The sequence below is a fragment of the Sinocyclocheilus grahami genome, unplaced genomic scaffold (assembly GCF_001515645.1).
Source record: "Sinocyclocheilus grahami isolate Dianchi unplaced genomic scaffold, SAMN03320097.WGS_v1.1 scaffold117.1, whole genome shotgun sequence".
NCBI classification, from domain to species: Eukaryota; Metazoa; Chordata; class Actinopteri; order Cypriniformes; family Cyprinidae; genus Sinocyclocheilus; species Sinocyclocheilus grahami.
The window spans coordinates 418,237-436,061 of record NW_015505296.1 but is presented as its reverse complement, the minus strand read 5'-3'; the positions used below and the strand labels follow the sequence as shown (position 1 = coordinate 436,061).

At 36.1% G+C, this 17,825-nt stretch overlaps 1 protein-coding gene across 7 annotated transcripts in view; it reads right to left on the bottom strand.

Annotated features, from left to right (window-relative positions):
* Positions 1-17,825, bottom strand: part of marchf8 (membrane-associated ring finger (C3HC4) 8) — a 112,240-nt gene that overhangs the window by 31,348 nt on the left and 63,067 nt on the right. For 2 of the 7 annotated variants that reach the window (XM_016278001.1, XM_016278002.1), the window contains exon 1: positions 7,195-7,539. The exons of the other annotated variants lie outside the window; for them this stretch is intronic. In XM_016278001.1, the coding sequence (XP_016133487.1) occupies positions 7,195-7,224 (30 nt within the window). In that variant the 5' untranslated portion in view covers positions 7,225-7,539. Of the gene's footprint in view, positions 1-7,194; positions 7,540-17,825 lie in introns of those variants that run through there. 7 annotated transcript variants of the gene reach the window in all.

Below are 17,825 nucleotides of genomic sequence, written 5' to 3'. Positions count from 1 at the left end.
AGAGAGAGAGAGAGAGAGAGGCAAATTAAAATGAAGACAGTGAAAAGGAAGCAGCAGAATTAAATCAGCAGAACAAACATCACGATCTGAAGGAAGGGTGAAATGAAGTCTGAATATCGGGCTGATGAAATTGCGCCTTTCACATTTAGTTATAGATATTTCCTTTCAGAGGACAATCATCAAGCGACCCACATGTCATATTTCATATTATTGCTTCCTGCAAGGCAGCAACATCCTCCAGCGCAACAAAATTAAGCCATGCACAGTAAACAGATACAAGAGAGATACGTAGATGCTCTGATCATGATGCCAACAATGAGTCAAGACAGAGGGACAGAGAGCAAATCAGCATTAATGACCAAGAAATAGTTTAACACAATTTTCTTTCCTGTGTTGACAAATCCCACTGAAACAGTACGTTGAAATGAGACATTCATATACATCACATCAGGGCCGTAACCACCATACATGCTAAATTATAATTAGTTATGGCCAAAATGTCCTCCCAATACTTGATATCACTCCATTATGCACTGCTCTGCTCATAGTTAAGATTACAGAAAGACACGTTTAAAAAAAAAAAAAGGCCACCAATTATGTAAAAAGGCAGGCTTTACTGTTTGCAAAAGACTAACATGAAATACAGCAAAACACTTCAGTATTCATGGTGAAAAAGTGCAAAGATGTACAATAGCTACACATTTAATATTTGACGTTTTTAATCACAGAAATATTAAACAATCAGCACCAAAAACCACTCATGCAATTTACTCAACTTTGTCAAATTTAGCGGTTTAGAATTGAAAATATAATCTTTTTTGCTAATAATTGATGTGATTAATACAGGCTAATTAACTGAATGTGACAAACCCAGAGCTGTTTTAAGCATATTAAGTATACGTAGGGTTGCAAAAAGGTGGAAAATTACCAGTAAATTTTGGGAAACATTCCAGAAATTTTGGAAACTTTCCAGGATTTTTTTTGAAATATTCCAGGAAAAGTTTCTGGAAATTTACCGGACATTTTCCACCCCTTTGTAACCCTAAATACGATTAAGAGTGAATGTGTTAACTTTCTTCTGTCTTTATTCTCCATAATAAATTTAAATCTTTTAATTATTGATGATGAATACATAAAAGCCATTTGAAATAAAACTGTATGCAGATCAAATGAGTTATGGACATTTTTGGTCAATATTACTGGAAAAATTTTAATGTGTACACTATATCATCTAAAAGTTTATTTTGTCAACATTTAGGAGAACACGAGCATAAAAATAGCATTAAAGCTAAGAGAAATTGACTAAAATCCCCAAAATTCTAAATTTGTTTTCATGAGGCAGCCAGGACAGTCCAGTTTAGCGTCACCAAACCCACAGGCCTTATTTGATAACCCTCAGCACAAACTAAAAGACCCTCAGAGCCCCAAGTTACAAAATGTGCGTAATACCTCTAGTAGCAACACTGCAGAAAGACTCTATCAAGGTTGTGTAATTCAGAATGCACAGTGCACATCGAAACTGTTTGTTTATCCAACAGATCAGAGCGATTGTGCAAATAGCAGTAGTGAGAGTCAAACAAGCTTTAACAAGAAATTTTCAAATCCTGTCATGTCACGCGCAAGTGAAGCATCATCCTATTCTGCATTGAATTTCATGCAATATTTAACTTGACATCAACAAGTGATTAGCTTAGCGATTCAGCGTATCGCACCCCATTCAAACGTATAATTTACACCAATCAAAAGCTTTGATCTTACACGTTACACAATATAATCTATGCTCTCTGAAATGATACACGTGAGAACAAATAGGATTCATTTACTTAACATGAAAATGTGCAATAATGTGATTGTAGGAAAGATGATTTCATGCCGAGAGACACTGGGAATGTAATCCTATCTTGCAGGAAGTGCACATGGAAGCATTTTCCTGTTTGAGCTCATGATTTTTACACAATGGTGGCTCGAATTTCAATATCAAAGCAGCTGCAAACAGGCAGAGGGCGATTCATACTCTTGGCAATGACAACAATTATGGGTCGCTTTTCAGTTGAGAGCTGCAGTTTACAAATCTGACCTGTCAAACAAACCCCAGCCCTCTGAGGCCCATGAACCGGAGATCACATGATCACACATGAAAATGATAGTTAGAATCAGCCCAGTTGACCGAAGGCCGAGCACCGGATCACTATCTCTAATGAATCACAGGAAATGGTCCTTTCTCAACAACTGAAATAGGGAACAGAGTTGTACTTAACGTCCACTCATCTGTTTCACTTAATCATGTTCCAACCACATGCTACAATTACACTAGAGTGAGGAATGAAGAAGTACACTTAAAACATTGACCAGCAAGATCTGCTTAGCTGTAAATGTTGCATTATTAAATAACATCTAGATTAATCCCTGATATTTATCACGAGTAATTATATTTAGTAGGCTAAACACCTCCAGTATGCCATGGAAGAATAAAAATTTGATTCAGAAATTAATGCTTATGTTCAACTAAAAAGAGAGAAGTTTCATTGTTTAATGCACACACATATAGTTTGTGTGTGTGTGTGTGTGTGTGTGTGTATGTGTATATATGCATGCATATGCATACACACACCACATCACATTTTTGCGATAATTTCTTTCACTAATTTTCCAAAATTATATTTCAAATTACTTATAAAAAAAATTACATAATGACAATAATTTAATAAACGATTAAACAATCTAATAAACAAATAAATACAAAAAAACTACTAAAATCTTTTTTTAAGTATTTTTTCATGATTTTAATTTAATACGTTTTTAATTACAAAGCATACCATCAGCAATCTGAATAAAAATTTGAACTGAAACTGTACTGACATTTGCCCATTCTAAACTGCAGGCATCACAATGTTTTCTTTAAATGCCATACACTCTTAAAAATAAGAGTATGGTTCTTTATTGGCATTGATGGTTACAAGAAGAACCTCCATGGAATCTTTCAAATGCACAAAATAATCTTTATGGTAAAAATTTTTTTTAATGTTTTGATGAAGACTTCTTTATTTTTAAGAGTGTAGAATGATCAGTCAAATTGGTTATAGTAATACTGAAAGCAATAGGAATTCTGAATATTACATTTCCAAGAGATGAAAAGTGAAAGTAAGAGAGCACAAGTGAGTAATGTCCATACATGATATCCAAACATAACAGCCCACAACTCCTCCAGCATTTTGCACATCCGCATTAAAGTCACCCGCACAGTATAAATCATTAACCGACATCCTGTCATTGTTCTAATCTCACAACAAAACTACATTCCTATAGGAAAGCACTGATTTTAGTTGTTCAGCTTCAGATTTTTTTTTTCTGATGCTGGATTCAAAGCCACTCCTAATTAACTCAGGCCAGTCAAGACTAATTAGTTTGCTGACACCGGGACCTCTGTGTTCCCCCGTGACTCTCCGGACTGTTCCCTCATGTCTAAATGCAAATGAGAGGTCATTCATAGACGATAAACAAACCTCTGAAACCCCATGAAGATGTTGTGCATAATTATATACACCAGAATGCCACTGGAATGCAGGAAGCATAATCAGACATACAAGCAAGTATGCAAAACTATTTATGATGATGATAATGCTGTGTGGTTTGAGTGCATAAATGCCATCACTGTGCATTTGCTGCGTCTCAGCTCAACTTAAAGGGACATTCACCCAAAAGTCAAAAGCTGTCATTATTTATTTACCCATATGTCATTCTAAATATGTAAGCTATACTATTGATCACAAAACAAGATTTGTTGAAGAATCTTAACTTATCAATACAAAGTTCATAATTTCCACGTCTATCAATCTCCAAACATGACAAAAACAACATAAAAATAAAGGATATACTGTAAGCTGTGTGCTATATTACAAAATGTAAGCCTCATTTACTCATAATATCTCCCATTAGAATAATAATACACACTGATGACCACTATAAAAGCATGGGGTAAGTAATATACAGTATATTTCTAAATTAATATTTTTATTCAGAATGCATTAAATTGATTAAAGATGACAGTAAAGACATTTTTAATGTTGCTAAAGATTCTATTTCTATTTCAAATTAATGCTGTTTTTTTACTTTTTATAGATGGTTTCCACAAAAATATTAAGGAGCAAACCTGTTTTCAACATTGACAAGAAGAAGAATTAGAAAAATTAGAATGATTTCTGAAGGATCATGTGATAACTGCAGACTGAATATTCAGTTTTGCCATTACAGGAATAAATTATACATTTACATTAAAAAAATCTCACCAACCCTAAACTTTTGAATAAAAGTTTGAAAAACAAAATACCAAGTCATACAAGCAAAATTTAAGCCATTATTTGCTGATAATATTCCCCTCCAGTGATGTATATTTCGATTAAAACTGACCAGTCATTTAATGTTAAATTCATTACACATGAAAAATTGTATATGCCTATATTGTATTTTTTAAATGCTTGTACTATCATCAAACTCGAAAACCTTTTGAAACCCAGCACAATGATGTTTATGTTTGAAGACATTACAGGTCGTCCCAAATGAACATATTTTGCTAAGTGAAGTGCTCCACAGATACCTGCTCAGTGTGTAGGAAGCAGTGAGCACTACACATGGCCCCTGTGAATCGGATGGCAGAGTGCTAAAGAAGAGAAACTGCATGGCAGTAATGGGGATAATCTGTAACATACAGCAGAACCCTCAGGCCTTTCAGACACTTCTCCCTCATATCACGGAGTCATCCCTAATCAGACTGTCTATCTGCCTGTCTGTCTCTCTGGTCTGGAGCAAAGACGACCGGATCGTTTTGTCTGACACAGGCACACTTCATGTGTTCGCTAATGACTTCCTCTCTCCAACAGGTTTTATCTGGTGGTGGGGGAGCATGTGATCACTAATCTCTGTCTCCCCACTCCCCCCTCCCAAACGAGGGGATTTCACATAAAGCCTCCGATTTTGTGCGTCTGTCAATGATGCGATTTGCTCGTGCACCACCACAGACACGTGTGTCTCTATCGCTGGGATGTTTTGGTCCGAGCAACTGAGACGTCTAAGGCAGAGTAATGATGAACTTAGTCTCATGATGTGGCAGTATATTAACAGACAGTATTTAACAGTCCATAATTGAGATTTAATGACACATAACGGCTTTGAGAGACAGTATAATCACTGAACTAATGTGTCTGCTGTTCTGGTCACAGACAGCATTGCTAAACGCAAATCATAAAATACAAAATCAGCAAAAAAAGGAAAAATGTATTCCATATCTTTTGTTGTTAATATCCAATCAAACTCTACAGTATTTTTTTTAACCAAGTAGTACAGTAATTCTTCTTGGTTACTTGGTAGAAGCCAAATTAAGCAGATGTCATTACAAATAGGCAGGGTGATGTTCTTGAAAAACATACAAACATAGAATAAAACTATGCAGGATAAAAGAAACTATAACCCAGAAATGTGATTTCACTTGCAACAGGGACAAACATGGTCTGTTTCCACCACAATGTGTTTTGTATGGTGAGTTATTGACTGTCGAAAGCATGAAACTAGGGTGCACAACATTGTGGTTCATCATCTAATGTTTACTTAATGTTAATCTTTAAAACATTAACAATTTAATAACACCATTAAATCTAATCTTTGGCAAATCTCCACTGAAAAGCCATTTTTCATACTGTACATTATAATGTTGTGATGCCTAAATTCACTTGTAACATTTAAAACGACTGAATGTTTTATTTTTAATTCAGACAAAACGGTGTAGAATTTAAAATCAGCAATTTATCAGTTATTGGCCATTAGACGAAAACAAATATCGGCTTATCGGTCAGAATATTAATATTGGTGCAATCCTATATGAAACCATAAAAATTCAGGAGATGTCCAGAAAAATGTTCTAATTCAGCCTATGACATGTTAATATTTTTTTGCATACTGTTAGGTTCATAGCAATATTAAAACATTTTGATTCATAATTTAAAGTCCATTTTTTATGAAAAATAGTTTTGGCACTGTATTTTGTCACCACTCAAGGTCCTAAATAAAATACGGGTCTCATCTAGATGCCTGGTTTGTAAGCTTGTAAAAACAACAAAACTATACACCAATTAAAATCAGAAACTACATTATTGGAGTATTTTCTGAGTGAAAACTGATTCAAAGTAAACTTTTCACCAATTTTTTTTCAGTGTACATAATGAGTTTGTTAGGACGTCTGCTACCCTGAAAAAACAGTGTACATGCAATTACAGTCCCTATATTATGGCACAGAGCTAAAAATAAAGGATATGCTCTATATTTGTGTGAACAACCCGTCTGGTTACGGTTAGTCACTATAACACGATATAAGAAAAAAAAATCTAGTAGGACAGTAGTCCTGTCTCGCTCCAAATATAAAAGCCCACACATCTACAGCGAGAAACAGACAGCAGAAAGGGGGGTCATTCAGGAAACACAACCGGGGACAGAAAGCACAACAAATATCGGCATTGTTGGTTGAAGAAAAAAAAGCCCTCTGCTCACAGCTGATGCTGAAACTGTGGCACTAGTGCACAGAAACTGCCTCATCTCCATAACACAACAACAGGCCTCACTCAAAGTAAACTTTTCACCAATTTTTTTTCAGTGTACATAATGAGTTTGTTAGGACGTCTGCTACCCTGAAAAAACAGTGTACATGCAATTACAGTCCCTATATTATGGCACAGAGCTAAAAATAAAGGATATGCTCTATATTTGTGTGAACAACCCGTCTGGTTACGGTTAGTCAGTATAACACGATATAAGAAAAAAAAATCTAGTAGGACAGTAGTCCTGTCTCGCTCCAAATATAAAAGCCCTCACCTGAGCACACATCTACAGCGAGAAACAGACAGCAGAAAGGGGGGTCATTCAGGAAACACAACCAGGGAACAGAAAGCACAACAAATATCGGCATTGTTGGTTGAAGAAAAAAAAGCCCTCTGCTCACAGCTGATGCTGAAACTGTGGCACTAGTGCACAGAAACTGCCTCATCTCCATAACACAACAACAGGCCTCACAATAGCAACCATGGAGACAGCAATCTCACAGCTCTCCTTTCACATGAGCACAATGACACACGCAAACACACAGAGCCTCAGCTGTAGCAGTCTGACAAACAGAAGACAGACAACACCAAAACATCACAGCATTTGTACCTGAATCTTCATTTTCCAACAGGAATGCATTGGTGAATCCTTAAGGAGAAGGTTGTCCCCTCCGTAATAAACACACACAAACAAAGCCTTGCTGGAGAGGTTACATGTCCCTTGTGTAAATCCTGTGGGAGAGGTGAAGCTGATAAACACGGAAGTGGTGCAGAGCAGGATGCAACAGTGACAGATCCAACTGTCCTACATCCACATTTCTTTTACAACAGACAGAGGCAGAAGCACACAAGCTCACGAAGCGAATGAGAGATACTAGCCCGAGCTTGTTCTCTCAGCCGGTAAGCCCAAAAACCAGCTACTTCCTTCCAGCTGACTCTAATCAGCAGGGACAACCCAGTGCCTCATGCATTATTTATGAGGGGGTGGAGCCGAGTGTGCTCTTTGGCCGTCTGTGTTTCACATCCCCACCCCCATTCTCCTAACCCACAGTCCCTCCCCCTCCAAACTGTCATTTGTCCCTGTGCCCAGTGCCTTCCTTTCTCATCCTTTGGTGGATTCAGTTCGTTGGCTCTAATGTATTTAAGACTGAACGCTCCCGCAGAAAAGGTCAAGAACCTCAGATGCTCAGTCACAGCAATTATTTTAATTTATCTAAAAACACTGATTAAAGAGGCTCGTTTACAACGAAGCACCAGAGTGCTAGACAGTGAAAAACAAAGTCAGAGACAGACCGTAGAGAGGTTGGGGTCAAAGGGCGGCACGTCAGGGAGTACAAATTGCAGAATCGAAAGTGTAGGTAATATTGCTGAAACCAAGGACATTTAGGATTTACATCACATTAGGTCAAATACTAAACCAGAATGTGTCAGAAAACAAGTTTCTTGTTAAAAGAAAAAATTAAGCAATTCTCAACAATGAGAAATTATGATATATATACATAAAACAATATATATATTAAAATATATAAAATAAAATATAAAATAAAAAGGATCACTAAAATTAGCATGAAGCTTTTTATTATTTACCACTAAAACTAGCTTAAAAAAAAAAATAAATAAAAAAATAATAATAATAATAATATATATATATAAAATACAATTAAAAATTAAATAAAATGGGTCATAAAAAGCAGAAAAAAGTTTCTTACGGTAAGTATTAACTTCAATGTTTTCATTTTGTTTTTTATTTAGCACTGATAAAGCTAAACTATTAAATACACAATATAAAAGCTAAATAAAATACAATAATATTTAGCACTGATTAAGCTTTATGACACCATACTGTAAATATTTTCATATTCAACAAGACAATTTACACAACTAATTTACACAATTAACAAACTGAATTTACAGAAACTGCCTTGTTCAACAGTCTACATTTCAATAATTATTTTGTCTTGTGAAATATACTTTAATATCTGTTATGCAGCGTGCTTTGGGAAGTACTTAATAAAAAGACAAACTCAGTTTTAACTCTTATATACTGTATATATAGATTCCGAAATGGGTTTGTAAAAAATCTTGCCCTCCAGAGTTGCAGAGGAGGAAATATATGACTGAAATAAGGAAACAAAGAAATTGTGGTCACAGCTAATAATGACTAAGCACTTTCCAGTGAAGCAGTTATAAAGTACAATACAAAGAGCTGTAAATACTAAGAAAATTCCTGCTCAAAATACCTACACAGGGAGACTGTTGGTGTGAAAGTGGGTGTAAGAGAGCTGCAGCTCTTGCCTGGGTCTTGTGTGCTCACCTGAGGTCTACTATTTAAGAACATGTCAAGCCCTTAAGCAGGATAATGAACTAAGTGTGGCCTGTACCTTTCACTTTCATTAGCCTGCCCTGCTAAATGGCTCACACTCTTAAAAACCTCTGCTTGCTGCTATTTATGTCCTTTACGGACTTTGCTCTGTCAACACAGTATAGATTACTCATTAAAGCACCTGAATGAAAAACAGACAGCGTTTTCTTTATGTACTGTGAGGTTGATAAATATGGCTTATTTTTCTAGTGCAGCTAGTGAGATTTTCGCAGTGACTGAGAGGACAACATCCACTGTGACCGCAATGATATTTAAATGCTGTGAAATGTTTAATAGAAATAATTACAATCAGATGAGTCACAGTTCAATACAAAATACTTCATCCTTTGTTGTTCAGGTTTCATGCAGTGCTGTGCAAATCTGCATATCGTGTGACAACCTATAATCAAAGAAATCAAACCAAGTAAATGAGACCCCCTGTGATGACCTGTGCTAAAAATATACAAAATCAGTTTTATCATCACAATGACCACTGAAAGTATAAATACAATTTCAGGAAGATTATCTACGAGCAAGATTATCTACTGTATGACAGCTTTTTTGCTCCTGAGCTCCAAGTGAAAAAAAATGAAATATGAGGAACAAAATCACAATGTGTCTTGATGTTTTTTTTTTATGACAGGTGCGGTTTCACCGAGAGCTGGTTCATCATTCATGTGACGCTAGGAGTGATATAATAGCTTTACTGCTTGTCACAAGGAGGAAACTGCTAAATAATCCATTTTCACTGGAATGAAAACATATTTTAATTAACAAAATGCCATTTCAAAACTGTTAAGAAACATTTAAAGCCAGTACATTTTCTCAATTGTTGTGTTATTATTTTGTAAATAATATTAATATAAAAATATAATTTCTAGTAAGTTTTAAAATAACATACAGTAGTTTTTGAGCATCTGTATTTATTATAATTAACAATATAAAAAATAAAAAACCCTGTTGCACGGTCAGAAAGAAATATTCATTAACTTAATTGCTGTGGTATTATTTTATACATATTTTTGAGCATCAATATTGAGCATATTTATTTAAATAAATAACATTCGTGCTGTTTGCTGTTTCTTGGTTAGTAAGAAATATTTAAAGCTGGGAAATTTCCTCAACTGGTGTGGTATATTTCCGAAATAATATTAATATTAATATTTTATTTATTATTATAATTTTTTATTTATTTATTTTTTTGTCTAGTGAGATCAAAAAATAGCAAATAGTTTTTGAACATCAATTTTATTTTTCATAAATATTCAAATGAAAAAGGTGGTCGGCAAAAATATTTAAAGCCAGTAAATTTCCTTAATTGGTATGGAATGGCAAGCTATCTGTCCGCACACATAATAGAGACGGTGCTAATAGCATTGAGACAAGTCATTCAGTAGACTAATGAAAAATAAAGGGTGGTGGCATAGAACAGAGAGAGAAGAGACGAGTGAAATGAGGCACTGAGCGAATCACGGAGGGGTAGGTGAGGAGACTGTAGTGTAGAGGATATCAGATAACCCCTGGGGCATGAAATTGCGATGTAATAGTCCTTTCAGTTCATATTCAAAAAGAAAGTCAAACCTTCTCACAGGGGTCAAGGGTTGCCAATCCACACACAAACTCTGAGGGAGACAGAAGATGAGGTTGTGCATGGCAGCCATCAACAAAACGCTCATATAAGCTTAAACTCAATTACATTTGACGGAAAGGAAAGCAGGATGGACTTCCTATATCAGCAGCTTTCAAATCTATATTTTCATCTCTCAGCTCTCATTTACATGTGTATTGTTAGCGTAGGGCTGGAAACATGTTTTTTTTTTAAATATTTAAATAACACGCAAAGTTCTGCAATTGAAACTAATTACTCTCCAATAAATGAACCCTTTGAAGTGAGCCCTTTTGAAAGCACAAGCTCTGCTTTTGGGATGTTATTTTTGCAGGCCAGGACAGAGCGGAAAGCACAGCTGAAGCAGGTCACCCTCTTACACCCCAGTGTTGACTGCTTTACTGAGAGCCGCAGATATGAATCAATGCCAATTCCCATCAATCAGTTCTCATCAAAAGCAACAACAATCAGAGAGATTAGCCACTTCAACTAGAAACTTAATACAATTACGTATTAGGAAATTATGATATTACATTTTTATCAAATAATACAATACATTTTTTAAATATTAATAAAACAACAAAATGTTGTCAAAAATATTAAAATACTAAAATATTAAACTACGGAAGTCCTAAGAGGCCATAGATTATTAATATTTTTCTTTCTTGTTTTCTAGTGATCACGACTTTATTTTCTCGTGATCTCGACATAACCAAAGTTATACAATTGCACCAACAGGTGGCAGTATAGAACTGAATATAACTGATGGGGTGTTGTATACTGTATATCCACTTTACTGTATGCGTTTGGGACAGAATAAGGTCTTTCTTCGTGATCGCTATAATTTGTGCAGTATTGTTCATTAGTGACATTTAATTCATTCATAAATGTTAAATGCTTGAATCAATATGATTATTTTGTGTATCGTTAAGTTCTTGCTAGATACATGACTCATCGCAGTTTCGCTACCGCAATAGCATTCCGTGTGATAAACGAACTGCTTATTAAACCAAGGCTGACGTCACTGTTTAGTATACTGTTTCAAAGACTATAGAATACCCAAGACGTGTCACTCTTATAGTTTTGAATGGGGAAAAATGCAAAGCTCAATATGGCCGCTCTATCGAAGGAAGCCCCGCCTTTTGAGTAAAAGAGCCAATCGCTAATCGGTCAGTGTGTCACTGCATCTGCCAAGTCCCGGTTGCTATAGAAACAGTCAGAGTTCTGAGACGTGAGCTCAGGACTGGCTTGTCTAGCCTGAAAAATAAGCTTTTTTGACGCTATTTGAGCAAAAGAAACAACACTTATGAGACTTCATGAAATTTAATCTTAAGCTTGGTGAACAACTTTGGAGAATTTGATGTTACCCCATTCAAAGAAATAGGAGCTGCACTTGCATGCCCCGAGAGGCGTTTCAAAGATGGCCGCTGAGTGAAATGGCTTTTCTTAAAGGGACTTTGATCTGTTTGCACCTATATCTTTATTTGTGCATCTTTGAAGTACATGATTGTTAGTTAATAAGTGGGGATGTTGTGTTTAGGACGCGTTTCAACAACATATTTGCAATGTGCATCTTTGTCCTTATTTTTAATCTTTATTGTTAATCCTTAAATGTATATTGATAAGAAATGTGATTTATATAATTAAAAATGTGTATAGACTAATTTAATTAAGTGATGTTCTACAGTTTTAATCGCATTTAAAAAAAAAATCTAACATTGTAAAAATAAAAACAACTTTCGTTATGTCGAGATCACGAGAAAACAACTTTCGTTATGTCGAGATAAGAAAATTAAAGTCATGATCATGAGAAAACAACTTTCGTTATGTCGAGATAACAAGAAAATTAGTCATGATCACGAGAAAACAACTTTCGTTATGTCGAGATCACGAGAAAATTAAAGTCATGATCACGAGAAAACAACTTTCGTTATGTCGAGATCACGAGAAAATTAAAGTCATGATCACGAGAAAACAACTTTCGTTATGTCGAGATAACAAGAAAATTAAAGTCATGATCATGAGAAAACAACGTTCATTATGTCGAGATAACAAGAAAATTAAAGTCATGATCATGAGAAAACAACGTTCGTTATGTTGAGATAAGAAAATTAAGTCGCGATCACGAGAAAACTTTCGTTATGTCGAGATAGCAAGAAAATTAAAGTCATGATCATGAGAAAACAACGTTTGTTATGTCGAGATAAGAAAATTAAGTCGCGATCACGAGAAAACAAGAAAAAGAAATAATCATAATCCATGGCCTCTCATGGCTTCTCTATTAAACTGTTATTTTTCTAATGGTATTATAATATAATCAAATAAAAATAATATTAAATAAATAATATTAAAATATATAAAAGAGCTCTTTAAGCATGTATAAGGTGTCTCTGCTGGACTCTCTTCATTATACATTAATTTCAAGGCCTTACAGACATTAATCCAGCAGGACTGGATCCATGAGGACTCATTTCCATCCAAAAAGCTTGATTTTACACTGCATATTAAAGTGAACTTGATGTTATAGGAAGTGATGCAAAACAAGGCATTTCCAATCATACTAAATAGAGAAGTGATTCCCATCAGGACAGGAACATGAACACTTACGATTGTTTTCTTTTATATGCCACATTGATAACACATTTATGACATTTATTATCATGACATTTAACGTTCAGTTAATGTTTTCCTTCTGCCATTTTAAAGCTCATCTCATGAAAAAGCCTAAAACATAGATTATCTGTAACAACAGCTGGCAAGAACAGGGATGACTGACACTGACATGACAAATATGATATGGTTATATTGTTAATCAATCAGTAGTTTGTATCAGTTGTATGTATTAGCAGAGTATGGAATTTAAAGAAGTTCCTAAACCTTTTTCTGCTGGGTTTTTGAGCTGAACATCAAAATGCTTATATTTGAAAATTAAATGAAATTAAATGAAATAAAATAAAGACAGCACAGCTCTGCTATCTTCTAAGATACTTTCCTTTTTTCATGCATCCTTCATGGAGAAATCCCAGAATATACAGCAAACGACACTGGCAGATGAAGCGAAATGCAGATATATAAGTGAAATGTACACAGAATTACTTTTATTTTTTCATTATTATTTTACACAATATTTGTGTTTGCAATGTATTTTTATGCTTATTACAGCATCATACTGTTAGCTTAGCAACATGCTAACATCAAATTTTCTGTATGCTTCGCATGAGGAGTACTACTTGGATGATGCACTTGAGTTGCACTTGCTGAATCACAAAGAACAGATAACATCTTTGAAGGGCCTTTGCCTGCTGATTGTGGAGACACAAACACATGCCTGACTGCATGAAACATCTCATTTAAAGTGAAATCAATAAGGGGCTTTGACAGTACTGTCTGCATGTCTAACCTTGGCAGTCTATAAGTGTAATTAAGGGAGATTAGACACGATATTAAATGGCCTACTTCAGTTAGAGGAGCATAAACAAAGTTTAAAGAGCCGCTCCATCTCTATTCCCAGGGTAGGCTGTAGTTATCCCAAAGCCTTTATTGCGAAGAGAAGGGGAGCTTTTCAAAGTCCCGCTGATGGGAATGGCTTGTAGTCTGGGTTCACAGACTCGAGACTGTGATCTTTGAAAGCAGCCAGCACAGAGTAATGGGAGTGTCGGTTTAGGAAACTGCACAGCTGAGGCTCCGATTGGGTTCGGGATGGAATTCCCCTTCAGTTCCTGAGGCCGTCATTCAGTACAGATGATGACGATTCCTGCAGTAACGCAGACTACAGCTGCAACTGTATAACAAACTCTTTATATTCAGCCTTAAGGCATTACTTGGCTTACTCCGCTGAGGATTGTGGCACTAGTCTTGCTGTGAGCTGGCCCACTAGTTTCCAAAATGTGTCCATACACTGAATCCACACAGATGGACATCTCCACTAATGCAGCCAATCCGTACAGGGGGCAGATTGAAGGACATCCACAAATACAAGCTAATGTGTCAAGGGGTCAGGCATTGTTATTCATGCAGTCCATTACCATATAGAACTTGAATCTCTTCTGAATGTCAAATGCTTGCCTCTGTTTGTGACTCATTCTGAGATATTTTCATTGTTATGTTTCATTTTTGAAAATAAACTTTAAACAATTTAAATTTAAACAAAAGTCTGACAAGTTACCAAAAATAGGTGCTGGTATAACAAAGGCCTTAAATAAACATAGAATTTACTTAATTCTTCTAACTTGAACAGACAACTGATTAAATACTTTTAACCCTTAGTAAATGGTTTGAAAGGGTCAATTTTCTTTAAACAAGACAAAACAAAGGGAACATCTGTGCTAAAAAGACCAGCTCAGATTAGCATAATGTATACCCAGTCTTGTTTTTGCTGGTTAGCACTTAGCATTGGACTCAGCATGGTCCTTCTGGTGAAGTTTTGCTAGTTAAGCTAGTCAGTAAACCTGGTCAGGACACCAGCACACCATTATTCCATGGTGGGGACCATAATAATAAAATAAAATAAAAAACATATGCTGGTGTGCAAATAGACAACAAGCTCTAGTTTATAGAGGTCAGTCGATAGTGGACCGATAGCTTAATCACTACTGAAACACTAATGGTTTTATTATTTTGATTTTATTGTCATATGATATACAGTGGGTACAGAATAGAATCACCCCCCTTTAAAATAATCATATTTTGTTGCTTTGCAGCCCGAAATGAAGACGGACAGTTTTTGTTTGAACCAGTTGTATTTACTCAGTGCAACTTATAACATCCAAGTCATATATACAACACCAACATGTCATAAAAAAATAAAATAAAATAAAAAACCAGAATCACTGAGTTGGAAAAAGGATCACCCCCCTCCCAGAAATAACTTGTGAACTCAATCAGGTGTCACCTTCTCAAAGCCACACAAAGACATTTGTCTTTCAACTGTGATCAGCGGTGGTCATTTTGATCAGCTCAGCATGAAAAGAGTTTTCCTGGAGCATTTCAGTCCTTGGTAGTGCAACTGAAGCAAACAGTCAACTATGGGTGGCAAGGCACTGGCAAAAGATCTCCGGGATAAAGTTGTGGACAGGCACAAGTCAGGAGATGGATAGAAAAAAAAATTTCAAAGGCTTCATCAATGCCTAGAAGCACAGTGAAGTCGATCATTAAGAAGTGGAAGGTATTTGGTTCAACACAGACCCTCCCTGGATCAGGACGTCACTCCAAACTGGATGAAAGAGTCTAGAGGAGCTGGTCAGAGAGGCGACCAAGAGGCCTACAGCAACTCTGAAGCAGTTGCAGGAATTTATGATAAAGAGCGGTCATTGTGTGCATGTGACAACAACATCACAAATTCTCCAGAAATGTGGCTTGTATGGGAGAGTTGCAAGAAAAAAGCCACTCCTCAAGAAAGGCCACATTTCTGCCAGACATATTGTATCGTTTGGTGTTGAGGCTCATCAGCCTCAGAATCTTCAAGGTGCGTTTTGGCAAAGCTCAGTCATGTCATGAAATCCAATACAGCTCAGCATCCAAATAACACCATACAGTAAAGCATGGAGGCGGTAATATCCTGTTATGGGATGTTTCTCTGCAGCAGGCACTGGAGCACTTGTCAGGATAGAAAGAAAAATGGAAATTCTTGAGGAAAATCTGCTGCCCTCTGCCAGAAAGTTGTCAATGGGAAGAAGGTTTACCTTCCAACATGACAACGACCCAAAGCACACAGCAGAACTGCGCACACAGTGGTTTAAGGAGAAAAAGGTGAATGTCCTTGCATGGCCTAGTAAGAGCTCAGTCTAAAACCTCATTGAAAATCTGTGGAAGGACTTGAAGACTGCAGTCCACAAACAATCAAATTGAACCGAACTTGAGCAGTTCTGCAAAGAAGAGTGAGCAAATATTGCAAAGTCTAGATGTGCAAAGTTAGTAGAGACAAATCCCAACAGACTAAAGGCTGTAATTAAAGCAAAAGATGGTTCAATAAAATGCTTTCCAACTCAGTGATCCAGTGGGGGTTTTGTTTTCTAGTCTAACATTCCAACAGGAAGTGAAACAGCACGTAGTGCAAGCTCCTCTATCAGACTGATCCAAACTGTATGAACGTGAAACCACTTGCATTAGCAAACACTACAAAAACTGAGGTTGTCTGGATGAAATGTACGCCACCATAACTAACGTTCTAGCTCACTAGTTGATGTCATTACTGTACTAGAATCGGAGACAGAAATAGGACAGAACGATACCTGGTAACAACCACAATGACTAAGCTAGAAAGCTGGGTAGGGACTGTGTGAACTTCAGTAGTCTGCGGGCTGCATTTAAGGATCCGGTTTGGGTCATTAATTAAGATCAGTCATGAGGCTCACAGGGGAGAATCGGCAACTGCTTTGATCATATGCGACAGAATTGCTCATCGGCTCAAGGACACACAAATAAACGGCCTCAAAAGAGTATTGAACAGTGTGTCTCTAGAGTGGAAATTGCTAGACTCACTTCCCATCAGCCAAACGGTCATTTACTGTAAAAACTAAATCAGTGACTTTCAGTTCCTATATTAAACTCTACCGTTTTTTTATGATAAGAACCGAAATAAAATGTGCAATGTTCAAATCATCAAATGAGACCTGAGGCATTTTCTACTAGGAGGCAAGGGAGGTGGTGACTTCTCAAAAACATTCGACAGGAAAACAACTGAAAATACAGGAATATAAAAGTATTAATATTTCCACCAGCAACTAAAGTTTGAGAGGCAATCAGGGTCTCTTTTGCTCCCCTAGGGTGCATTGTATTCTGACTGAGCTCCTTAAAGCAGCAAAATACAGGCTAAAAGTCACATGAGAGTAGGCAGTGCCTCCATGTCACTGTGATTGGCTGAATAGCAAGGTTATTATAGTTTAGCATTTTTAAATTAGTTTTATTTTAATATCGTTTTCAAATTTGCAATAAAATTGTTTCGTTTTTATTCGTTTCATTAATAATTTTGTTAGTTTTAGTTTAGTTTTTATTTTGTGAACACATTTCTATTTAGTTTTTATATAGTTTAGTTTCAGTTTTAGTTTTAGTAGGCTAAAGTTTAGCAGAATTAAAGGGGCCATATGATGCGATTTCAAGTTTTCCTTTCTCTTTGGAGTGTTACAAGCTGATTGTGCATAGATAAGATCCCTGAAGTTGCAAAGACTAAAGTCTCAAAACCAAAGAGATATTCTTTATCAAAGTTAAGACTCTGCCACGCCCCCCTAAAATGGCTCGTTCTAACATGCCCCCACATATCTACCTCACTATGTGG